Source organism: Hemiscyllium ocellatum, chromosome 8 (genome assembly GCF_020745735.1).
Source record: "Hemiscyllium ocellatum isolate sHemOce1 chromosome 8, sHemOce1.pat.X.cur, whole genome shotgun sequence".
NCBI lineage: Eukaryota > Metazoa > Chordata > Chondrichthyes > Orectolobiformes > Hemiscylliidae > Hemiscyllium > Hemiscyllium ocellatum.
In genome coordinates, this window is record NC_083408.1 from 91,585,517 (window position 1) to 91,612,586 (window position 27,070).

At 37.6% G+C, this 27,070-nt stretch overlaps 2 protein-coding genes across 4 annotated transcripts in view; one reads left to right on the forward strand and one right to left on the reverse strand.

Annotated features, from left to right (window-relative positions):
- The window catches only part of LOC132818384 (protein unc-79 homolog), a 213,267-nt gene extending 200,126 nt beyond the window's left edge, over nt 1-13,141 (forward strand). For all 3 annotated transcript variants that reach the window (XM_060829360.1, XM_060829361.1, XM_060829362.1), the window contains 5 exons: nt 347-530; nt 5,998-6,195; nt 7,400-7,477; nt 12,696-12,737; nt 12,853-13,141. In XM_060829360.1, coding sequence (XP_060685343.1) covers nt 347-530; nt 5,998-6,195; nt 7,400-7,477; nt 12,696-12,737; nt 12,853-13,053 — 703 coding nt within the window. In that variant the 3' untranslated portion in view covers nt 13,054-13,141. The remainder of the gene's footprint in view (nt 1-346; nt 531-5,997; nt 6,196-7,399; nt 7,478-12,695; nt 12,738-12,852) is intronic.
- Nucleotides 8,830-27,070, reverse strand: part of prima1 (proline rich membrane anchor 1) — a 162,406-nt gene continuing 144,165 nt past the window's right edge. Inside the window, exon 4 of the mRNA XM_060829364.1 lies at nt 8,830-9,046. Coding sequence (XP_060685347.1) covers nt 9,007-9,046 — 40 coding nt within the window. The 3' untranslated portion in view covers nt 8,830-9,006. The remainder of the gene's footprint in view (nt 9,047-27,070) is intronic.

Sequence of the window (27,070 nt, forward strand, 5' to 3'; positions counted from 1 at the left end):
ACTGCACCAATGCACCCTGTAGAGAAGCAGGATGTTGCTGAAGGCAATTTGCAGATTTCCACAATGACTTGCGCATGTGCAGATGGCAGCCTTTGCTGTAATTACCTTGTAATGATGGTAAACACTGATAGTTTTGCTATCATTCCAACTGTAATTCCCAGTCTATAATATTGATTCAGATTTCTTTAATTAATCATAAACCAAAATAATACCTTAAAGAAACAAGTAACAAACTCTAAAAAGATGTATTATTGAAGGTGATCACTGAATTTATTGATAAATATGAACCAGTCCATAAATGCCTAATTGCTTTTTTTTTCTTTTTCTCCTCCATGAAACATTATAGTCCAAAAGAATTTATTGAGTGCGTTTCCCATGTTCGTCTTTTGTCATGGCTGCTGCTGGGGTCTCTTACACATAGTGTTGTGTGTTCAGGATCCACTTCATGCATGCCCATTCCTTTGGATGCTGGTTCACATATTGCAGATCATCTTATAGTTATCTTGATTGGATTTCCTGAACAATCCAAGGTAATGTGAACATTTCACAAATTATAATCTGAACCCTGAGAATCTAGAGAGCGCCATTCACTGGTTTCACTGCAAACTGTACATTATATGTCTGCACAACAACCTAGCATCTGGAATTGCCTGAAGAGTTCTCGCTGGAACTTCAAGAGAAACAATATAGACTGCTGAAAATGGCTATTTACTTCATTTTTCCAGGGTTTCTGAATGTATGATCAGAGATTGGGAGATGCTGTAATCTAGATGCATCTAGATTCCATTGTATATGGAACCTAATTATCTATGAAGTACTATATAAATGATACTTAAGTTCTAAGGTTCAGGAGTACACCACTCCATGGTGCTTCTGTGTGTATAAATATGTGCATTCTTTCTAACATTTCATGAGGTGATTTTATTTTGTTTTAGCTTTTTTGTGTCACAGTCGCTCTGATATGATTGTTGTTATGCACAATCTTCATGCTGAGATAAATAATTGGAATAACATTAACGTAGATTTGATGAAAAATAATTTGTAATTAGTTTTAGGAAAATTCAGTGGCTAGTGTGAAGTCAGTCACTGCTATTCAGTATTTTATGATTAGCTTTACTTGTTATGTTCATTCTTACCTTAAAACTTTATCTGTCCATTATAGGAACGTAATTCCATATAATACATCATGATGTACTCCAAATCATATATCAGAATGGATTCCATGTCATACATCACAATGCACTCCAATTCATATATCACATTTCAATCCAAATCATATGTCATAATGCATTCTACATCATATATCACAATGCACCCCAAATTATATATCAGGATACATTCCATATCATACATCACAATGCACTCCATATCATATACCACAATGTATTCCATATCATAGATCACAATACACTCCAATTCATGTATCACAATATGTTCCATACCACACATTGCAATGTACTCCAAATCATATATCAGAATGTATTCCATATCATATTCCAAATCATATATCCCAAGTCACTCCAAATCATATACTACAATGCATTCTATATCATCCATCACAATACACTCCAAAACATATCAGGATGTATTCCCTATCATACATCACAATGCACTCCATATCATATATCACAATTCACTCCAAATCAAATATCAAAATGTATTCCATATCATACATCACAATGCACTCCATATCATATAGCACAATGCACCCCAAATCATGTATCACAATGTATTCCATATCATACATAACAATGTACTTCAAATAATGAATCATAATGCTTTCCATATCATACCTCACAATGCACTCCATTATCATATATCACAATTCACTCCAAACCATATATCATAATGCATTCTATATCATATATCATAATTCACTCCAAATCAAATATCACAGTGCACTCGAAAGCATTTATCACAAAGTATTCCATATCACATATCACAATACACTCCAAATCATGAATCGCAATATATTCCATGTCATATATCACAATGTATTCCATACCATATATCACAATGTACTTATCAGAATGTATTCCATAACACACATCATAATGCACTCCAAATCATATATCACAATGCATTCTATATCATACATCACACTGCACTGCAAACATATATCAGAATGTATTCCATATCATACATCACAATCTACCCCATATCATATATCACAATTCACACCAAATCATATATCACAAGGCACCCCAAATCACGTATCGCAATGTATTCCATTTCATACATCACAATGCACCTCATATCATATGAGGAGAGAAATTTGGGTAGTTGGGAACTCAATGAAATCAAGGAATTATGCATACATATTGAGTTTGCATAGGATGGAATTTGAGCAAAAAATACAGAGTCGGAGTAAATAGAAATGTGTGTAAAGGAAAGGTAAAGGAATCAGAAATACTAACCAGTTTATATTGGTGTTTATGCTTCATGTGAGCTTCCTCCCACAGTTTCTTATCTAAATCTACCAATGTAATTATTTATCCCATTTTCCCTAGTGTGTTTGTCTAGCCTCTCCTTAAATGCATTTATATTATTTGCTTCAAACAATCCCTGTAGTAGTGAGTTCGACATTCTCGGCACTCATTGGGTAATAACATTTCTTAATTTTCATTTTGGATTTCTTGGTGATTATCCAATTTAGCTCTTCCCCAAAATGGAAATCATTTTCTCTGCATCCACTCTTTTAAAAACCTTTCATAATTTAAAATGCCTCAATTAAGTCATCCGTAAGCCATTTTCAAGGCAAGAGACCCAGCCTGTCAGTTCTTTCCTGATAAGTAAACCTATGTATTTCTGATGTTATCCTTGTCAATCTTCTCTGCATGCTTTCCAGTACCTCTCTTTATCCTACTTTTTATGACATGGTAATCATACACTAAATATGATCTAGCTAAGGTTGGGTTTATCATTATCATACCTCCCTGATTTTTAATGCTGCCTCTCTAGAAATAAAGCTGAGACCTTTTTTTAATGACCTTGGTAACCTTTGGTGCAGCTTTTGATAATTGACGTACTTGAACTCTGAGATCCCTTTCTTCCTATGTGCTACCTAGACTTGCACCTTCCAAGTAGTGACCTCCATATTCTTGCTACTAAAATGTACAAACTCACATTTGCCCATGTTGAAATGCATTTTCAATGTGGAATTGAGGAGTTATCTGTTGAGATAATAGCCAGTAAGATGGAGGTTGCAATTGTTGAGAGTAAGCAGTCTTTTCATTCAGAGTTCAATGAAACATGGGATGAAGGGAAAGATGGGAAAGGCATCTGGATGAATGATCAATGTTAAGGATCGATGACAAATTTGGTGAAAGAACTGGATGGCTAGAAGTATAGACTAGTGTGCAATTTGAAGTGTGCAATGTTGTTTTCCTGGCATTCAGTAAGTGGGACAGAACAATTATCTGGAGAAGACCTTTATGAGAAATAAGTAGTTGCCATCTGTGAACCAGATTTTGATGAGAAATAATTCCATGATGAAATCATATGCTCCTCAACTATAAGAACTTAAGAAAATGAAGCTATTTGGCGTAGACTATTTGATCCTTTGAACCTACTCCTCTACAATGGCAGATCTTTACCTCATACTAACTCTTGTATCCATGATGTCATTCAGATGGAGGGAATTGTTTATCAGACAGCAAACATTTTATAATGCGTTCAGAGGAAAGGAACAGCCTGAGGTTCAGTGGGAAGTAGATTGTGGAAACTCTTTGGGGAATAGGGTAGTAGAATGGAGATCAAATCCAGATAATGTGTTGGGACAATTTGTGGAAATGTGGAAGAGTTAATAAGGATGCTCTAGACACTGGGAATGGATGCACAGATTGATGATTCTCGTCAAGAATTTAACCTGTTCATGAATTTATTATCCAGCCTTATCCCTGTTTTATATTCAAGGATAATATAGTCAATTCTAACATATGAAACTAAGTATTTATGATGAATCATTGTTAGCTAGTTATCTTTGGCTTGAGACAAATTTTCCAAATCCTCCTGAATAATAATGGTTCTTTCAACCTAGATGTTTTCCCAGAAAATTTCTTAAATGGCACAGATATTTTATATTGTATTTAGTGTAAAATTAACAACAGAGAAGAAAAAAGGACAGATTTCCACGTCTATTTGTAACTCATTACAAAGAAAATTCCATTAGCAGTCAGTCTGTGCGGTCTATTTTGCCTATTGTGCCTAACATATTATTACACCTAACAGACCAATTGTATTTACGATTAATTTAAGTAACATTCTCCTCTGAAAGATAGCTATTTAAAACATGGAAGAGTTTATCACTCTCAGAACTGTATTAAACTGCTTCACAAGTATTAATTTCTTTCAAGAGTGGAAACTATTTCATAGGAAAAAATGGTAGCCATTTGATGAACAGCAAAGAAGGTAATGAAGTAAATGACCATACATATGTTTTTAGCAGTGGACTATTGTAGACTAGGGTGCTAGACATCTGTTTTGACTTTAAAATCCTCCTGTAATAAATAGACAGGGTGTCAGTTTAATATAATGCAGTAGTGCATAAAAAATGTCAACTCTGGGGCATTTTGATAATGTTCCCTGATCCTCATTAAGCACATTGGGATGGACTTTCAGTTGCCATGGGGACAGGAATGGGTACAGGAGTGAGTTGAAAGTTGTATCCCAGAGGATACAACTGGATCCCATCACTTCTGGACGTTTTACAATTTTGAAAGGGAATGGTGGTAATCAGAACCTATTTGATGCCAGGTAGTGGTTCCTTAAGGAGCTTGTTTAGGGGTCTGTCTGCAACAAAGATAGGATTTTCAATATTTTTTCTGTGCAAAGCCAAACAGACTGATGCACGTTAATGAACAGCTGTCAGGGTCGCCAAGCTGCAAAATAAAGCTTAGTTCCATATGTTGACTTTTGTAAAATGTGAAGGGATAACTAAACCTGGAATGAGCACCATTCCTTCAACTTGGTGACCATAATATTTTATGTCATTTTGTCATCCTGATCCTTCTATGAACTGTTGGACCACATTGGTAGCACAGCAGCAGCACCCAGTATAGGTTTTACTTGATTTTCCACTAGTTCCAGATAAGCAATTTATATCTCCAGGGTGCTGAGCTTGCCTCCTGCTGAAGCAGCCCATTCACTTCAAGAATAGTATCACCAGAGTAACGTAGTTTAGGCACAAAGTCGGGTTGAAATTCATCTGGGTGTCAGTTTCACATTCATCCCTTTGAATCTGTTTTCAAGGCAATGAATTAATCAACCATCATTTTTCCTTGCTTGTATCTTCCATTGCATCCTTTCTTTATTTTTTGTGATTTTCTTTGATCTGAACACGGCAACTTTACCTTTAATCTTTCATCAAAGTCACATACATCAATTGTAAAAAAATTAAGACCCCAGCATTTTTCCCTGTGACACATTTGGAATGCTCTGCCTGACAGGATTATAGACATGGATTCAACAGCAGCTGTCAAGAGGAAACTGGACTAATTATTGAAGGAGGTCAAATTGTAGAACTATGGGAAAGAGTGAGTCAGGGAGATTACCTGGAATACTGTTCAAAAGAGCCATACCAGACTCAATGACCTGATAGTCTCCTTCTGTGCTGTCCTATTGTGATTCTAACAATTCAATTTATGATAACTTTTAAAATGGCATCAACACTCATTAACTAAATACATAATGAGTTGAAATAAATGTCATTAACTCTTTGCTAGAAAGATTTCCATTTTCTCAAAACAAAATACCAAATGGCTATACATTCAAGTATTACTTATTTTTCTGTACCTGTGTTGGTACAAGTTAAAGTCATAGCATCTTTACAGTACCTCATGGAATCAGTTAAGCATTGTAATGTACCAATTAACACTTCCTTTAGTCTTGTATAAATGTTTTTAATATGGGATAGCTGTTTTAAAAAAAGCTATGACTTTAATGTTATGTGTAGAAACTTAAATAATAAATTTGATTTTTTTTGCTTTTTATTCATAGACATCTGTATTACATATGTGCTCCCTATTCCATGCATTCATATTTGCCCAACTTTGGACAGTATACTGCGAACAAGCAGCTTCTATTCCGACACTACAGAGCCTGAATGAGTTTGTTTGCACAGCCACTTTGACAGCCCTCGAATTCTGGAGTCGGGTGACACCTAGCATTTTACAGCTGATGGTTCACAACAAAATGGTGAGTAACAAACAGAATATTTGAGCCTATTGTTCTTTACCCTGGCTAAAAGAATGCAAAGACATGAGAGTTATAGTTAGCCGTTATAAGACACTGGCTCAGCCTATTTGGAGTATTGTGTCCAATTCTATGCACCACAGTTTAGAAAAGGTGGGAAACATTAGGGATGTGCAGAAAAGGCATAAGAAAATGGTACAAGAGATGAGGGACTCAGTTATTTAGGCACATTAAGAAAGCTTGGACTGTTGTCCTTAGAGAAGAGAATGTTAAGATGAGATTTGATGAAGTATTGTGGAGATACCAAAATCATGAGAAATCTAAAAATCACACAACACCAGATTATAGTTTAACAGGTTTAATTGGAAGCTCACTAGCTTTCGGAGCATCGTTCCTTCATCAGGTGGTTGTCACAACCACCTGATGAAGGAGTGGCACTCCGAAAGCTAGTGCTTCCAATTAAATCTGTTGGACTATAACCTGGTGTTGTGTGATTTTTAACTTTGTACACCCCAGTCCAACATCGGCATCTCCAAATCACGAGAAATCTAGTGAGAGAGAATCTCCCTTTTGGTCACTATTTGAAAACCACATTTAAAGCAAATGAACCAAAGGTGACAAGAAAAAAAAACCTTTATTAAAAAAAGTGGTTTGATCTGTTTTTTTAAAAAACTTTTGCCCTAATTCCACTTGAGAAATTGTTGGCAAGCCAACTTCTTATGCTGCTACAATTCTAAGAGTGTAGTCGAGCAGATTCAGTTGATTCTTTCAAAAGTGAGTTAAATAATTAACCAAAGAGAAAATATTTTCAGGGCTACAGGTTAAAGAAACTAAACTGAGTTCCTACTGCACAAAGCTGACATGGACACAACCATTGTGTCACCAATTCTCTGATTAATTATAGAAGTATCCTTAAGATCAATAACCTAAATTGATCAGGTCAGGCAGTGTGTTCAAAGAAAGGAGCAGTATTCATGCTTAAGACCTTTCCTGAAAGGCCAGTGACTCAAAATATTCACTCTCCTTTTGTCTCCAAGAAAGCTGCTAGATCTGCTGAGTATTAACAGCTTTCTCAGTTTTATTTCAGATTTCCAACTTTTCACTTTTGTGCAAATATGTTGAATAACGCCCTAAAAACCAACATTACAAACCTATTAACTTTTATTTTAACCTTTTCTCAAGTGAAAATTTATTCCCTGTGTTGTAGATGGTAGAAATGGTTTGCTTGCATGTTATCAATCTGATGGAAGCTCTACAGGAATGCAACTCAACCATCTTTGTGAAGGTAATTACATTTTTAATATATCTGATGTGAGAGATCATGTTTTTACAGAATACTTACATGCCTGTGCTAACTGGATGGCACTCATTCTCCTTTTAACAGGAATTTGCTCCACATCACATAATTTTAAGATATGAATTTATTTTAGCAATCTGTTATGAGAAATTTACACTCAAGTTATTCTAATTTTGAAAACAAAAACAAAACATTTAAATTCCATTTCTGTGTGAAGCTACCTATAAATCATTGGAATTAACACACACATAGCACATATCTTCACTGAGTCAGTATGACTTAGGGGATCTTTAAAAATATCTGGAGGAACTTAAATGCAAAGGTCCCACCTCCAGTTCTGGTTGACCCCATTTTTGCTAACAGTATGATGGTCAGCTTAGCAATTTCAGTACAGTCCATTATTTAGATATTCCAAGGTGTATTACTATGATGAGAATCAAAAGGTCTAAAACTACTTATCTCAGCAGGGGACTATGTAGATATTTGGATGTTACTGAACAATTAATTGTCTTTAATGTAGTTAGTGAAATAGATGCTTATTTGTTTTTACAACATATCAATTACTCAATGCCATTTGATTTGTTTAAAAGGGTTTCATGCATTAGCTTTTCTTCAGTTTCAAGCATTTTTGAATGGGAGCACTATTTTTTTTTATTTATATAGGATCATGGGGGTGGTGAGGGGTTGAGGTGGAGAAACCTAGTACAACTGGGCAAAAGTACCAGAGAACTGAGATGAACATACTAATCAGCCCACCTCAGCTCTTGCCAGCAACATAATTGACCACCTTGCACTGCATTCAGAGGCAGAGGGCCTGACTCCATCCTGCACCTGGGAATTAAAGTACAGTGGGGAGCGGGCCATTTAGGGAGAAGTGCTGCTAGATCAGAATATTTTATGACTGAAACTTCCAAGCTCCCCCATGAAAATCCAATGTTTTGTTGGGTTCAGTTACATAAAGGTGGAAAATTCATAATGCTCAACATGCAAACTATGGAAATATCACTGTCAATAATGGTTGTATTTTAAAAATGAACAGTGGTTCTGTATAAAAAGATACTTATTTTTGCGATTTACTGCTATGGCTCAGATTTTGAGCATTTCAAATATTACATGAGAAATAATCCCATTTTACACCACAGAATGCATTGTGAATGCTGATTTTATTGTTGTAATGAAATAAATTCCCTTTGACTTTTAGTTTCTGGTTATATGGATTTTATTTTAGAAACTATACTAGATGGCTTGAAATGATTCCAGTTAATGACTTATAAGAACTTCCATAATTTTGAGCTTACATTGAAGGGTATGGTATTTTTATAAAATCTTGGTATTTTTATTATACTTGGAGTTTGGTTGGTTTCATTTTTGACATTTTCATGATCAAATAACATTCAATCACTCCGGAAATTAGTAAAGCTAAAGTTAGATTCATAGATCCAAATAACTTGGATCCGTGACATAGGTAATGCAGAATAATTGTATTTCATAAATCAGACATTCTGTCAAGCTTCATATCATCGAAGGTGGAGTTCATTCTGGTCAAGATGTCCAACCCTAGTAGATAGAAAATAAAATAAAATACAACCATCACAATTATTCTCTTATAGCCTAATATAGATCCTGGATAATATGAGATAGATATACATAGCTAATTATTATAGTATAAATAATTACTGTATCATTTTGCAGCAAGCCAATGTGCAGTTAATTCACAGCTCAATATGGAAGGAATATGTTTCACTTAGTTTACATTCTGTAACCTTTTCATGACATTCAACATCTTTTACAGCCACTGGATTATTTTTCAAAAGCAGTCAATGTGCAGTAACTCTGGTAACCTATTGAGCTTAGTAAGAGCCAATTAAACAGTGAGTCAGTAACCAGATAATCTATTTATTTATGCCAGTTGTAGAGAAAATGTTGAATATAACTGCAAGAAAACTGCATTTGCTTTTTAAAAAATATACTGTTTTAAAATCTTGTGCATTTATCTGAGTCATCTGAAGACAGTACCTCCAGTAATGCAGCACTTAATCAGTATTGTATTGAGGTGAGATAATGGGGTTTGAGTCTGTAAACCCCTTACTTGATGATGAAAGTGCCACTGAGACAGCTGAACTAATACTAAGAACAATATGGAAAATTATGGGATTTTTAAGCATTGTCTAAAATGAAGTTGAAAGGTTCCTGTTGATATGTGTTGGAGTTGCAGCTTCTGTGGCTTAAGGAATATATGACCTGACTGATCTGCACAATGAGATGAACATCACTAATAATTAATCTTCCAACTACTGCGTCTTTATACAAATGGGATGTATGCTATTGATGCACAAATCAGCCTTGTTACTGAGACTCATGGTTGTTTTGGAGAGCAAAGAAAAAATAAATTGTACAAACTTGCATCTTATATAAAGAATGGATGTCAAGAGGTCTTCAAGGGCTCAATGAATTTGCATGAAAGCACCATGAGCAGGATTTTCTTTTCCCAGGAGTTACATGGGAAATGGTGAGAATGAAACAAAATCAGAATCTCTTCATTGAGAAAATATTCTCAATTTTCTCCTTAAGCTTTAAATGGCGACTTCAGAATCTTCCTATTGAGTAATGGCTACCTTATTCCCATAGCCGTGCACCTCATTTTTAGCTCTACATATCTCATTTACATGTATGCCACTTCCAATTCTCCCCGTCCTCAATAACCTAGTTGGCACAAATTCTTGACATGGAAGACATAATGGGTGCCTGGTGACTGAAATCTCATCATGGCCTTCATCCAACGTGGTGTTCACTACAACCTGCTCATGCTCCATAGATGCCATCTTCCTCTGCACAAGCCACTATCAGGAAACCACCAATCTAAGCTCTTAGCTTCATTTCATATTGCTGACTACTTTGTGCTTACTTGAAGCTGCCATGCTCTGTGACTTGCATTGCTTTTTAGTGCACAGGAGTATTAGAGCTTTTTTGTAGGCTGCTAACATTACACTATTGAATGGGTGAGCCACTGTCAGATGTGGAAATAATGAGGGCTGCAGATACTGGGAAGTCAGAGTTGATAAAAGGTTGAGCTGGACAAAGCACAGCAGGTCAAGCAGCATCAGAAGATCAGGAGAGTCAAAGTTTCAGGCAGGACTTATCCTGATGAAAGGTCCTGCCCAAAACTTTGACTCACCTGCTTTTCTGATGCTGCTTGACCTGCTGTGCTTTTTGCAGCTCCACAATTTATCAATACTGCCAGTCATGGGGATTTGCTCAATGATGGCCAGTGGCTTATTGGGGAAAGTTCTAGGGAAAGCAGGAAAAACTTCATTGGAATTGGGGTCACTGAGGGAAAGGGGGCAATTCAAAATAGAATTCTGTGCAACTTGTACTTCATGAGCAGTTCTTTGTCCAGGAGTGCATAATCAGGGCCATTGCATTGTTCATACTACTTCCTTGTCATGTCAGCTGAGCATATGTAATTGGACAAGCGAAAGTAGAAGCTAACAACTGGGCTTGGCCTTTTGGAAACACATTCCATAGTATCATTGGAAGCCAGTGTCTTAGAGCTCCTGCATTCAGATACTAGGCTTGAAGTGTGGGAGGGCCTGGTTTGTGCAGTGTATGGGTGCCTTTTCTTTAGGTTGACCTATTGTGGTGGCTTACAGCCAGTATTTTGAGCACTAGTGACCTTGGGGTTTCTCCTCAGCTGTGGAGACATGTTAGTGATGTGCTCACCAGAATGTGCTCCTGAATCTAATCTGCATGGAGAACTCACTGATTTGAAAGTCTTTGAACTGGTGGGATGTGCAGGTGACAACTTTGTCCGTGCATTCTATCAGGCATCAGTAGGTTCCCCCTCCAAGATGAAGGTGGAGCTGAGTGTCTCCAGCAGACAGCTGTTTTTTGCCCAAGGTTTTTTGAATGCCACATGTATCCACATAAGAGAAGAGCAGGAATTAGTTGTCTAAAAGGGCTTAAGAACTCATACAGATTAATAATGAGTTAGTGCTGGTGGAATTGGGAGGGCAGCACAATGAAGCTCACTAAGGGCAGGGCTTGAGTATGATGGAACTGGCTGGAAGAACAGGAAAGGTGATGAAGTGCCCACGTTGAGTGAGCTGGAAGCAAGTTAGTAGTTTGGGAAGTTGAGGTGGGTGAGGGCTGTTGAATGGACATGATGTATGCAATAGTAAGAATTGTAATGCATAAGTCTGGGTGAGAGTGCAGTGACTGTGCAGTGGTCCAGTCAAAGTGAGTGTGAGGTAACAGAGAAGATGGTGGCACTTCACCTTGCAGAACACTGAAGATGATTTACCTTCTTCCTGCACTGCTGTGTGTTTAACCTGGGACACAGAAAGGATGTGGTCTACTAACTTGGTCTTGGTGAGTTGAGACTGGGGATATGGCTTCCGTTGGTTGTCACAATATAAGGTATTTCTGCTACATCATCAAGCAGCACCTCTCAGTCTCTATTAGAAAATCACTGTATGAACTTTCCTTTCGGGGCCATGCCCTCAGTTATACTGGTCAAGCAGCATGGTGTGAGGAGCAGTTCCTTGCTTCCGGCATCCAAAGGGTTTGCAGTTGGTATTTAAATGTTGTGCCAGTGACATGATGCTGGTAGGTCCTGGCAGTGATGATGCAGAAGATTGTGTGATGTGCCACAATGGACTGGGCACTATGAATCTCACTCGACAAAACACTCACTGGAAATGGGAAAATTCAGTTCCATGTGCTTGCTTATCACTTGCTAATGTCAGGATCATTAAGGTGCAAATTGCTTAGATGAATCTATGTCCCAAAGCTATAAGAGAGAAAAGATCGAAGTTCTAATGTGGTCTGTCATCATAGTAATAAAAGCAAAATGCTGGTAATTTGAAGCAACCACAGAGACCACTGGAGAAATTTGGCAGATCTGACGGCAGTGGGTTAACTTTTCAAGTCTGGGATGACTCTTCAGAACAATTCTGCTGTCCTGATGAATTTCTCCAGCATTCTCTGTGTCATCGCACTATTCAGCTCTTCACTGTTAAATTGTTCCAAATAATTTGCATTTTAGAATCTATAGATGCTTAAGGTGCTAGTAGCAGATTACAGTTGATAAAATTTTAACATAATTTATACTTTTTGGTTGCAGTGATTTGGCAGGAAATTAATGTCTAATGTTTTGTTTAACTGTTGAAAACAATTATAATTTGTAAACCTTTTCTTCTTTGAACAGCTGATACCAATGTGGTTACCAATGATTCAGTCAAATTTAAAGGTAAGTGTTATTGCTAACCACCAAAGGTTAGTATGATTGCACATTGTTTTTACTTTTTAATAATAAATATTATAACTAATCAACTTTTAATTTCCACCTGGCCTTAACTCAACAGCATCTTTCAGCGGGTCTGCAGTTGCGCCTTCAATCAATCCAGAATAATGTCAACCATCATGTCTTGCAATCTTTCCAGGGATCTGGGCAGATGAGCACAAATTCATCAGTACTCCGTAAATGGCTGCAATGTACTCAGTTCAAAATGGCTCAGGTGGAAATACAGTCATCAGAAGCTGCATCTCAATTTTATCCTCTTTAAATTGCCTTTTTATGTACCCTGACTTGAAGGAGTAGCGTCTCTTGTCAGGCCTGTTATGCTGATAAAACATTAGATGCATGTCGGCAACTAAACAGCCTCTGTGTGTATATATAATCATTTTATCTTCTTTATAGATATTGTAAAAGATTAAGTGTTGCACATAAATACTATAATGAACTCAGTTTTATTAGAGAAAGTATTTTGTAATTTAATACTATAGATTGATCAATCTTATACGTCAATTGAACTGCACAGAGTATTTGAGATGTCAAACACTATCTACATAACTGTTTATAAAAGTCTTTTTAAATGGACTATTTCACATGCCTTTGTCTTCTATGAGTTGTTTTAATTACCATTAAATTAGCACATTTGAGTGATACTATACCTTCCTATAATCACTTTGTTGTTGAAAATACAATTCCTGATTAGATTACTATTTTTGTTTGTTCAAAGCATATTTGTTCTTTCCCATTATCTAACAACACTTGTAATATTGGCAAACAAATGTAATGTCAGTTCTGATATCATGTTCTTCTGTATATTCTCTATTGGAATATATGCAGGTGTACTAGAAAATGTGCTGTTTCTTTGCTCTTGACATTTACTGAAACTGTATCTTTCTCTGTACATCAAAAAATCTTCTTAGTGTCCCAATTCTATCTCTGGAAGAATGCTAACTCCTAAATGTATCAAGTATGTGAAAACATAGTATTGAGGACATACTTTGCAATAATATTGAAATGAAATTGATTTACCTGTTCAGCTGCTGGTTTTCCACTAGGCTGTAGGTGTACATAGTATCTTTAGATCAATGTAAACATGATTGAAAATTGGGTAGAAACTGGTCATTTTAGTATCCAGTAGATTGTATATACTTTCCTGTAAATTATTGCTCATATCATGAAATTAGATGCATATTTTGTGGAACAATGAATATGTAATTCTATAGTGGAAGATAAAAGCGTATTTTCTAAGTTAAAAATGGTCTAGTGTAAATTACAATTATTTTTGTTTGATATTCGTTTTCCACTTATTTCTCTTCTGATTCCTATTGGTCACTTTAACTCTTCACCTTTGCTCATCTGTTTCATCTTGAAAAAGATAGACTGATATTGAATATCTACAATTCAGTAATTAAGCTGTAAGAATCATACTTGCAAAACAAAACAGTTGAGATGTCAGTTTTTCCAGTTACTTTGAAATGAACAAAGTTTACCAGTGAAGGAAGAAGATTTTAGAACAAGGCATGTGGATTTGTTAATAAGTATTCTAAGGGCTTACAACACTGTAGATTTATAAAGAAAATAGTGATAACAGTTGGAGCTGAGTATGCAGTACATACAAAACCTGCATATTTATTGTACTTAAAATTATTGGTGAAGTTTCCAATTTTGATCAAAAATACTGTATGAGTAGATCTTTAAAAAACAATTAATTAGTTGAAATCTGTTTTTGTGTAAACGTATCAAAACAATGATTCAATTTAAATGCTGTTATATCATCTTGATAACTGCAAATTTAAAGGGCAGAGCTTTAAGTTCACACTTGATGGCCGAGTGAGTAAATTACCCAGCAGTGAGTGTAATAACCAGAAATATTCCAGCTTCAATCACTGAGATGAATTAATCAATTTTATTTGGGTGACCTTTGGTTTCAGTGCTGTGGGAAAGGGACAGGCTGCAGGCTGTTTTAGATATAAAGGAGACATTTCTGTTGCAAGGTTTTTTAGACAAGATCTAGATTAATAGCAATACTAACAACAGCAGAATAATTGCTAGTGTTATTTTTGCACCCACTTGCTTTTAAAAACCTTCCCCAGTCAGGCTTTACTGTGAATGTGTTCATAACTGATTTTTTTTAGTTGCACAGATTACACATTGATGCAACATCCCTTGAGCTCTCCATTTTATTTATTAATAAGAGCATTTACTTTTATTATTAAGACTCAAGGAAAATTCCCCATTTGTTTGTGCTTCATTGCTGTATTTTTTTTCTATATATTTCATAAAGAGCATTCGAAAAATTGTCCCACACTGTTTGGAAATGGATTGGAATGTTCTTCAGCAATACTCATAGGATCAATCTTTAAGAACCTATATATAGTCTGTTTTGGGACTTCAAGTATAATCATGTTTTGTTTTCTTCCCTAATATTTTAATATTGCAGTTTTTGAAATAGTATAATTTCTCCATATTAAACTTCATGCAAACACAGGAGAAGCAATATCTAGATTTTTATATTCAACCATACATACACATTTCATTATTTCATTTCATTATCAGAGGCATGATCTTACAGTACCTGCCAAAGTGGTTAAATAATAACATTTTGGAGACTGAAGTATTGCAAAAGAAAGAATGACACTGGGATGTTCATTGCGAAGTTGTTCACCTTGAATGCTTCCCAGAGAATATTTCTATTAAAATGTTCAGCACTATCATTGAAGGTCACAATAACAGAAATTCATGATGCAGAAATGATTGCCAACTATTGTTAGAAAGTTATTTTCTACATATTAAACCACTTGGAACTTAATTTTGCCAGACATTGTGTTGTCTTGTTTTAATTGGATTTTGCTTGGAAAATATTTTTCTTTTAAATAAAAGACAATAATTTTTACTTCAAAGATATGTGAAATTTGTCGTAACGAAAGTTGGTGGAAAGAAAATGTCAAGAAAAATGAAAATCGTCAGCTGACCGATAGCACTAGCATATACTGGAAAATTATGTATACAATCTAAAATCATTCTCAATTTGTGGCTCTCCGAAAACATACCAAGTCCAAGATCTTGCTTTTTAAACATTACACTTCAAAGTAATAATGCAATCATATAACAAAAGTGTTATGTTTTACTCCTGGTAATTAGGAATTTATTTCACTGTGGGGGAAAAAAGAACAACTTTTTGTATCTAACTCCACCCACACTGTTATTTATGCCATGCAGAAAGCAGCTCTGTGATGTTATTGTAATATTGCTGCAGTGTCCTAAAGCCTTTACATAACATTATCCATTTAGGAAAATAGAGTGCTAACATTGAAAAACAATCCTTTTACATATGGACTGTATCATTATAAAGAACTTCTGAAACGCAGGGGCAATGTGTTTGAAAGAACAAGAATTGGTTAATGGGCAGAAAACAGAGTCGAAATAAACAGGCTGTTTTGAGGTTGCCAGTCAGTGATGAGTAGGGTATCGTGCATGGGTTCCAAGTATTCACAACCTATATTAAGGATTTGAATGTGAGGACCAAATACAATATTTCCAAATTTGCTGCTGGCACAAAAACTAGGTGGGGATATGTGTTGTGAAAAGGATGCAAAAAACTTAACAGAGATTTAGACAGGCTCAGCAAGTGTCTCAGATGGAAGATGGAATATAATGTGAAAAAATGTGAAGTTATGTTATAGTAAAAGCAGAAACGTGGAATCTTGAATGGTGAGAGATTGAGAAGTGTTGATGTCCAAAAGGAACTGTGTATCTGAGCTTATACGTCAGTGTAAGTTAATTTGTAAATAAAGCAAGCAATTCAGAAGATAAAGGGCATGTTGACCTTTGTTACAGGAAGATTTGAATGCTGGAGTAAATCAATCTTAATGTATTTTACATAAATGTTTGGTAAGAGCGCATCTGGAGTATTAAGAGTGCAACAAAGTTTTAGTGGACTAGCCCCTGGGATTGGTTGGGGAGGAGATATGCTCTGAAGAGAGATTGAAGAATTTGGGCCTATATTCTCTGGAGTTTAGCTGAGTAGAGGTGATCTTATTGAATCACACAAAATTAATACAGGGCTTGACGGGATAAATGTAGGAAGGATGTTTCTCTTTGTTGGGATGTCTAAAAACAAGGAAGACAGCCTCAAAATAGAGGTAGGCCATTTAAAACTGAGATGAAGAGGAATTTTTTCACCCAGCAGGCAGCGAATCTTTGGAAATTTGTATTGCAGAAGGCTGTGTAGGCCCAATTATCAAATATAGTTAAAACAGCGATTGCTAGATTTCTAGATTTACAGATATTAAAGTGTTTGGGGATCATGTTAGAAAAGTACTATTGAGGTAAAAGATCAGCCAGGATTTAGTTGAATGGTACAGCATGTTTGACCAAATGGTCTTCTACTGCTCACATTGCCCATGTTCACAATTTCATTCTCCAATTTTAGTCACCCCAAATCCAACTGATTTTTCTTCCTTTTCAGTATACAGTTAATATGTTGTGGCATGCACTAAATATTCAGTTGGTTTGTTTCAGAAACTGTAATAAATGCTAGGTGTAAATTTTTGTTGCATTTGGCCACTGATTTTGAAGTTAAAAATGACAACACCAGGTGGTAGTCCAACAGGTTTATCTGGAAGCACTAGTTTTTGCAGTGTCACTCCTTCATCAGGTGGTTGTGGAGCAGGACCATAAGACACAGAATTTATAGCAAAAGATTATTATCATGCAATGGAAATGATATATTTAACAAACCTCGATTGTTGTTGCAAGTTAACCTTAAAGACTTAATAACAATTGACGTTTGTGAAATATATCATTTTACTTGATTGACATTGTAATCTTTTGCTGTAATCTTAAATTCTGTGTCTTATGGTCCTTATCCATAACCACCTGAAGAAGGAGTGGTTCTCTGAAAGCTAGTACTTCCAAATAAACCTGTTGGACTATAATCTGGTGTTGTATGATTTTTAACTTTGACCACCCCAGTCCACCACCGGCTTCTCCACATCACTGATATTGAAGCCATGAAATAGTTACATTATGGAGTAATGAGAAAAGTATGTTGTACAGATAAACTCTAATATATAGTGAGTCTTAACTGACTACAAGTGTCACAAACTGTTCAAGTACTACTCGCTAGCAATTGTTTAAATCCCGTATAGCATGGATGAATTGAGAAGAAAAACATCCATTAGGGTATCCAGTGGTTTGTTATTACTTCTCGTCTTTATCACAATCCTAACAGATAAAAGTCTGCACCATGACAGTTTCACTTACATTTTTGCCTTAGACTAGGAATGTACTTCAGTATAGAAAGCTATTAAAATTACTTGGATTTATATTGACCCTGACTTTATCATCTTTGCTTCTGTTTCCTTCTATGACTTTGAATGTAAATTTTGTGACAAGGAGATCCAAGAGATAGGGGCAACTGCATTTCCAAAGACCTCAACTATCTAAAGTAACAGCAATACTGAAAGCTTTTCACAACTAAGCCAAGAATCATTTGTGGAAGCTTTCCTTATATGTTCAAAGAGCAAATTCTTTCCTTTTAAACACAACATACCAAAAAGTTCTTGATCATGGTTTTCAAGGTTTTTCTTTTGATGCCTTCATTTTTTTTACAGGAAATCAGCAAAGGACAAAAAGCAAACTACAAAAGATGTTACAATCCTGAAGTTAAAAAAAACACAAAATGTCAGCATGTCCAGCAGATTTGGCATGTGTTTGTTGGGAGAAAAATAGATTCATTGAGTTGGAGTTTACCAGCCTTCTAGGGAAGAGCTGGGAAATGGCAATAGCTGCAAAAGGTTGAGGGAACGTGATGGGATAGTGTTCCCATCAACCTCCTGTCTCTTTGCCAGTAGTGGGAAAGATGGCCCTCTGATCAAAGACCATTGAGTCCAATGGGTAGCAATTCAGGGCCTCTCCCTGTGGACTGTTGGCATTTTACCAGCAGCTGCATGATTGGGAGTTGGGGTGGGGGCGAATTGGGGAGGTGGTTTGCTTTTGCAGATGTCAGGTGAACTCTGGCTACCTCACACTGGGCTAGGGAAACCTTTTTCAGGCTATGCTGAGGTGGAGGTTACTAGAATCAATCCTAATAGGTAGCTGATGCCAATGCTGATGCAGCCCTGTGTCCTACAGTCTGCAGACGCAGGATTGGCCTGCAATTGTTTCAAATCATCAGAAAACTTATATTTCTGGGAACAAAAGAAAAAGTATGAACTTCACTTATACATCCAAGTAATTTTCCAAAGCATTTAATAAAATGAATCCAATCAAGGCAGGGTAGTCAACTTGTACACAGTAGGGGAGGAATGTTGATTAAGAAACCTTCCAACTCTACCTACAGTAAGATGTGATCTGTTTCAGCAACTGGATCAAGCATGACACTGTGTCACTAATGGCTAATTCCAGATAAATTCTCTAAGTATACAGTATTCCCTCATGTCTGAACTCAAAAGTACAAATTTAACTGATAGTTTGTTAGTAATCCAAATTTAGTGAAGCTGCAGCTACTTAACTGAACCACATTACTAGCAACATGTTTTCAGGTTTACCAAGTTGTTGGAGTGATCTGGCAATATCATGTCCTACACCTGACTATTCAAGGTAGGATACTGAAAGGGAACTCCTTCGGAGAAAGAATAGATTCGTATTACAATTGTCAAGACAAAGACAACCGATCCAATCATGGAACCTCAGCAAAGGAAAGCCAGTTTTTGGAGGCATCCTCAGAGGATGTGCCTCACAAGTATCACAGTTCTCACAGCAGGGCATTCAGCAGAAGCCTCAGGTGTTGCACTGTGTAGGAGTAATAGAAAATGGAAAAAAAAATAGCATTACCACAGAAATTAGTTTGGTGTTTAAAAGTATAAAGGCATCAAATTTATTTCAAATGGTTATGTATTATTATTTATGTCTCCATTATCTAGTTGTCCCCATTTTACTTCATCTTATATATCAGATGAACAATAGCTTTTAGGTAACTCATGGTAGGAGTAGAAGATGAGAGCTTGATGCCATTGGAACAGATAGATTATTGACTGTGGGAATGCTTTCTTCCTCCAGTATATCCAGTGCTGTCTATAGCTTCCTGTTTATAAATGACAGTACATCACTAGCATTGTGGAAAACTTTGCTGGTGTGAACCAAAGGCACTAGAATTGAATCTTGCACAAGCCAATAGCTTACTCAATGGATATGATCATGTTCATAGGGCTTTTGTTCTACCTTTCTACTTTTCAGTGGTATAGCTTCTCACAAGTGTCATAAAAGACATTTTTGAGAGTATGGGAGGAAATAAAGCAGTCAATTATGGCAGGGAATATTCTACTAAATCAGCCTGAGAACATCCTGCCACTATGTTTGAGGTGAGACGAGGCTTTATTCGTATCACTAAAGTCCAAATTGAAGAATCTGGCATTGGGAAGGTGTTTGCATGCCGAAAACGTCATCTCTCTCTCTACTTGTCTCACCTTTGAAATGCACTGAATAACATGATGTTGCTATATTTGTGCAGTAGTTATGACCTAAAACTTTAGCAAATTCATTCCTGGTATAAAACCCTTCAGTCTCTTAAAATGGATTGACATAAGAGTTGCGTTGAGTAACTATCATTCTTTCAGGTTTTAATTATTAGAGATTTTAAAATGTAAAATTGATTTTTATATCGTCTTTCTCAAGTTTTCAAAAATTTCTATATTTATCTGTCTGTGCCTGATTTGATAATAGAAGCCACCCATTCCATTTTGAATGCCTTTATGGTGTTAATTTCTGATTGGTTAAGCAGATACACAGTTGTCTGGCCTGGACATTTTGAGTCCTGCTTTCTTGTACTGACATTGTGAACTCTACGTTCAATGATTTGTCACCAAAATAAATATAAATCTAAACATGCTCCCATGGGAGTCACTCCTACAACAAATTATGGCCAATTGACTTTAAAATGCTGTGCTTTAAAAAGAGTTAACATCTGGACCGAAAACTGCAGAGATCGTTGCATTAAGGTTTGCATAATGTGTTTAATGGGTGGCTGATATAATGTCAAAGCAGAAATTTGCATATAACAGTGGGTGGTAGGAAATTAACTGGCTGTTCTTTGGTAGCAGCCTAGGCACTTATGGAAGTGATTCACTCCCTCATCCTCAATTCCTGTGGTAGTAAAATCTTCCAAAAATTAAAACATAGGAGAGACAGTAAAAGCTGAATGGTTGGGGGTTTGTGAAGAGCCAGTGCACAGTGCTGATGTTTGCAAACTGAGCTGTTGGAGCAAATCAAGGCACAATTAAATGTACAATTCTGAAGACATTCCCTTGATGACTGAGTCATTAAAAAGAAGCCAGGAACATAAATAAAAACTCACTTCAAGGTCACCCACCTTCTTCAAATCACAATGTTTTGCAGCTTTTAAGCTGCCATTCTATTAAATGTAAGAATTTGGGTCTAGATTAAGTGTCTAATCAGACTAATTACCTAATCACCTGCATTCAATCTGTTGGATCAGAGAGATCTTTAGACAGATTCAAATCCAAAGAAGATGACACTCTGTCTCCAAAACTTTAACTCTTTTCTTTCCTTTAAGCATTTTCTGATTTTATTTTACAGATTTCCAGGTTTCTAATTTTTTTTTCAGAGGCCAAAATGCATGTTTATTTTCCTGCCCCCAGTGAGTGGTATACATTGTGGTGGAATTATGTTCTTTACAACTCCTCATGCATTCTGTATGGGTGAAAAGTCTGATTTAGTAGGCTAGCAGGCAGCACATTCTGTACCCAAACTCCTCTCGCACCATCCCACTGCATACCTCACCATTCCAACTTCTGGCTGCCTTTATTTGATAGACCCCCAGACAGCAATCCAGGAGCATCATTTAACCTCTGCTCAGTCGGAAGTTGGAATGGCTACCTGGCGGGATCCAGCATTCCCCAATATCTATGGCACACTCCAAGGGCAGCGATTGTTTCGCATCCTCACTCCCATCCGTCGACAAACCACCAGTCTCACCACAGCATCATCCACTCTGGAGATGTCAAAGACCAGGCAAAAAGGTGCTTCACCTTGCAGCAGTGCTTCATTAGATGTTCCCCTGCACACCATCCAGGAGTAAAGCTATGAATTGATTCCGAGGAGTTGCAACAAAAGGTGACTCCAGGTGACTGTAGAGGACTATGGCTATAGGACCATAAGAGAAACTAGATCCAGTGCCCAAGAGAATGAATGATCTATGTGCATTGGCAGGGTCTCAACATGACATTATGACCTATTATACCTCGTTTATATGCAGTTTGCTATTTTTCCAGATACTGGAGGAGAGCTATATAGCATCATTCCTAAACTCTTAAGTTGATATGGCTACTTGGTGGGATCCTGCAAATCCAGCATTCCCCAACATCCATTGCAAACTCCAGGGGCAGTGATAGCTTGGCATCCTCATTCCCATCCACCGGCAAGCCACCAGTCTCACAACATCATCGTGACATATTTGGGAACCACATGATACAGTTCAGATATTTGGTACTACCCCTTCGAATCCACCAACACTTTACATTAGGATGCTGTTGTGAGGCCACTTTGTGAACGGGACAGGTACACATCACTTATGGCGGAACTGTGTGTATCTCAGCGTTGTTAGCTTGCTACCTCATCATCAATCACTTGGTGCTTATAGCATCTCTGCCTTGACCTGTCTTGCTGTTTGGCACAGGCATAAAGCCAGATAGTCTGCCATGTTTGCCAGCAATGAATAGTCAATGGATGAACATGTTGCAGCATAGCACAACCTGACATTAATGTCACATCTACAGTTTGTGAAATCAGATTAAATACTGCACGACCTTCAGCCTATCAGCCATGACTGAAATCTAATGGGAGCATTTCTTAAATCATTCTCAGGCAAGAAAGATGAGCAAATACCAAGTGCAGAAGGGAAGGAGGAGTTAGTGGTTTGGGGAATAGGGTGGTGAGAGCTGCATGCAAATTGAGAGTGATGGATGGATCATGAGCCTTGGGGAGAAGTGGATAGAATGGCAATGTTTAGAACATAGAACAGAGAAAAGTACAGCACAGAACAGGCCCTTCGGCCCCCGATGTTGTGCCGAGGATTATTCCTAATCGAAAATAAAATAACCTAACCTACACACCCCTCGATTCACTGCTGTCCATGTGCATGTCCAGCAGTCTCTTAAACGTCCCTAATGACTCTGCTTCCACCACCACAACTGGCAACGCATTCCATGCATTCACAACTCTCTGCGTAAAGAATCTACGTTTGATGTCTCCTTTATATCTTCCTCCTAATATCTTAAAGCTATGACCCTCATGCCAGTCAATCCTGCCCTAGGGAAACGTCTCTGGTTATTGACTCTATCCATGCCTCTCATCACCTTGTATACCTCGATCAGGTTTCCTCTCTTCCTCCTTCCCTCGAGCAAGAAAAGGCCAAGCTTAGTCAATCTTTCTTCATAAGGCAAGCCCCTCCAGTCCAGGCAGCATCATGGTCAACTTTCTTTGTACCCTCTCCAAGGCCTCCATATCTTTCCTATAGTAGGGCGACCAAAACTGGACACAATATTCCAAGTGTGGTCTCACCAGGGACTTGTAGAGCTGCAGCAAAACCTCACGGCTCTTAAACTCGATCCCCCTGTTAATGAAAGCCAAATCACCAAATGCTTTCTTAACAACCCTATCTATTTGGGTGGCAACTTTGAGGGATCTATGCACTTGAACACCAAGATCCCTCTGTTCCTCCACAGTGCCAGGAAACCTGACTTTAGTCCAATATTCAGCATTCAAATTCAACCTTCTAAAATGCATCATTTCACATTTATCCAGGTTGAACTGAATTTTCCATTTCTCAGCCCAGCTCTGCATCCTGTCTATGTCATGTTGCAGCCTGCAATAGCCCTCGATACTATCAACGGCACCTCCAACCTTTGCGTCATTGGCAAATTTACTAACTCATCCCTCAACCTCCTCATACAAACTAGAAAGAGCAGAGGCCCAAGAACAAAGCCCTGCGGGACCCCACTCACCACTGACCTCCAGGCAGAATACTTTCCATCTACAACCACTCTCTGCTTTCTGTCAGCCAACCAATTCTGAATTCAGATAGCCAAATCTCCCTGTATCCCATACCTCCTGCATTTATGAATGAGCCTATTGTGGGAACCTTAAAAATATGCCTTACTGAAATCCAAATACACCACATCCACTGCTCGGCCTTTGTCTTCCTGTCTCATCACCTCCCCAAAGAACTCAATTAGATTTGTGAGGCATGACTTGCCCCTCACAAAGCCATGCTGACTGCCTTTAATCACACTATGCTTTTCCAAATAGTCATAAAGCCTATCCCTCAGAATTCTTTCCAAAACCTTGCTGACTACAGACGTACGTCTGACTGGTCTGCAATTGTCAGGGATTTCCCTGTTCCCCTTCTTGAAAAGAGGAACAACATTCACCTCCCTCCAATCCTCCAGACCGACTCCCGTGGAGAGTGAGGAAGCAAAGATCTTCACCAGTGGCATAGCAATCTAGTCTTGGCCTAGGGACTTATCAATCTTAATTTTTGCCAAAATTTCCAGCACATCAACTTCATCAATTTTGATCTGTTCAAGCCTGTATCCCAGCTCCTCAAAGTTCTCATTCACAATAAGGTCCCTTTCCTTAGTGAAAACCAAAGCAAAAAACTCATTTAGGGCTTCCTGTATCTGCTCAGACTCCACAAACAAGTTCCCTACACTATCCCTGACCGGCCCTACCTTCTCTCTGCTCATTCTCTTATTTATCACGTATGAGTAAGATGCCTTTAGGTTCTCACTAATCCTTCCTGCCAAGCCTTTTTCGTGTTCCCTCCTGTCTCTCCTCAGTCCATTTCTGAGCTCCTTTCTAGCTAGCCTGGAATCCTCTAAAGCTGTGCTAGATCCTTGCTTCCTCCACCTTACATAAGCTGCCTTTTTCCTTTTGATGAGAAGCTCCTCTGTTCTCGTCATCCAAGGCTCCTTAATTTTACCCCTGCTTACCTGTCTCAGAGGAATTAATTTGTGCATCACTCACAACAACTGTTCCTTAAGCAGTCTCCACATGTCGGCTGTGCCCTTTCTGTGGAACAATTGCTCCCAATCTGTATTTCCCAACTCCTGGCTGATAGTGTCATAATTTCTTTTCCCCAATTAAATATCTTCCCTTGGTAATGGCATCTTTCCTTCTTCAAGGCTATGGTAAATGTGAGGCAGTTGTGGTCACTGTCACCAAAGTGTTCTCCCACCGCGAGGTCTGACACCTGTACTGGCTCATTGCTGAGCACCAAATTTAAAGTGCCCTCTCCCCTCAACAGCCTGTCTACATACTGAGTAAGGAAACCCTCCTGAACACACCTGACAAAACAGCTCCATTCAAACCATCTGCACTAAGAAGGTTCCAGTCAATATTGAGGAAGTCAAAGTCACCCAGAACAACAACCCTGCCACGTCTGCATTTTTCCAAAATCTGCCGCCTTATCAGTTCTTCAATCTCTCTACTGCTATTAGAGGGTCTGTAGAAAATCCCCAATGAGGTGGCTGCTCCTTTGCTGTTCCTAACTTCCACCCAAACTGACTCAGTAGACAAACCTTCCTCAACAACTTTCGTTTCTGTAGCTGTGATGCACTGCTACACCCCCTCCTCTTTTTCCACCCTCCTTGTTCTTTTTACATGTTCTAAACCCTGGAACATCAAGCAACCAGTCCTGCCCCTGTGAAACCCACGTCTCCGTTATGGCCACAATATCATCGTCCCAAGTACTGATCCATGGTCTAAGTTCATCGCTCTTATTTCTGGCATTCTTTGCGTTAAAGCAGTCACACTTTAACCGATCCCTTTGTTCCGTCACATAAATAACCTTCCTGATAGATTCACTACATCTGTCACTTCCCCATATCTAACTATTCCCTCAAAGTTTGGGTGAGTGTGAGAGAGATGGTAGCATGGACACCTATCCCCAAGGAGGGCAGAATATCATTAACCTTCCTTGACACTGCTGCACGTATGTCCATATGGACACCCCACTGACACAGGTAGCTACTTCTGACCAAGCTGGCAGCATTTGAAATGGTGCATGGCTGTGGTTTTATAACGGCACCTGCAGCAGGAGCGGTTTGGCTGCTGCTGACCACAGGATAGCGAGGGAGCAGTGCTGTGGAGGTGAGCTGCACAAGACTATACACACAAAGTCACTAGTGCTCACTGAGAGAAACTTTCCATGACTTTGGGATTTAGACAAATTCTGGGAAAATTCAGCCCTAGGAATTTTAACTTGATGTTATGAGAGGACAAAATTTATGAAAAAAAATTGGGCAAACACTTCTTTGGTGTGAGAAAATCAATGATCATAAAATAATGTGCCTCTTGCAAGTTATTACTGAAGAACAGGTTTGCCAAATAATCTGGAATGATTATATATTTTTTTCCCCTTTCTAGTAAGACAAGGTTTTAATATGGAATGTTCCCAGGCTTTTTTATTCAGCACCGATGTTTATCATGTGAGACAGGCATTAACAACATATCTTCAGACTCTGCTTAGGTCAGCTGTGTAGGCAGCTTTGGGTAATAATGTGTTCAACATTTTGCACTCTGTATAACAAATTCCCATCAAACTGACATGTCTTACTGTGTGGGCAGGGAAAACAAAAGAAACTGTGACTGCAGCCTCTGAACACAGGTCGTTCCACAACTGATAATTCAGCAGTAAATAAACACGGCTGTACATCTGAGATATCTTAGGAAGTCAGGAGTTCAAACTCTAAGTGGTAACTCGGTGTTCATTCCAGAGGTGATAATTTAATTGGATAAAGATTTCATGTATTATGAAACTTTTAATATGTTTATAAAAATAAGTTCAGAATTTTGTTAACTGTAGCATTCAGAGGAATCAATTTTTGTTTTAGTTATACATTTCCAACAAAATTATTATGTGTTCTTCAAGTAAGTACTATAATACATTTCCTCTACCATAGTGCCTTTTTTCCTTCCTGTTCCTAACAAGTTCCTTTCCTTCTTGTTACTCAATGACATATCTTCAACAATCCTATAAGAAAAGGGAGGCATCCTTGAAGTAAAGAAGAGCTATGGAAATATAATTAAGATATTGTTGATACAGGCATGTGTTATTTCTTTGTTTTTTTTATTATCAATAATTTTTTAATATTGTTGAGTTAACCAGATGTAAATAAATCTACTGAAAATTGTTATAGTTTAAGGGCTGAATCTCTTGTGATGCCTTGCTTACCAAGAAACAAAATGGTCAAATGCCAAATTGAAAG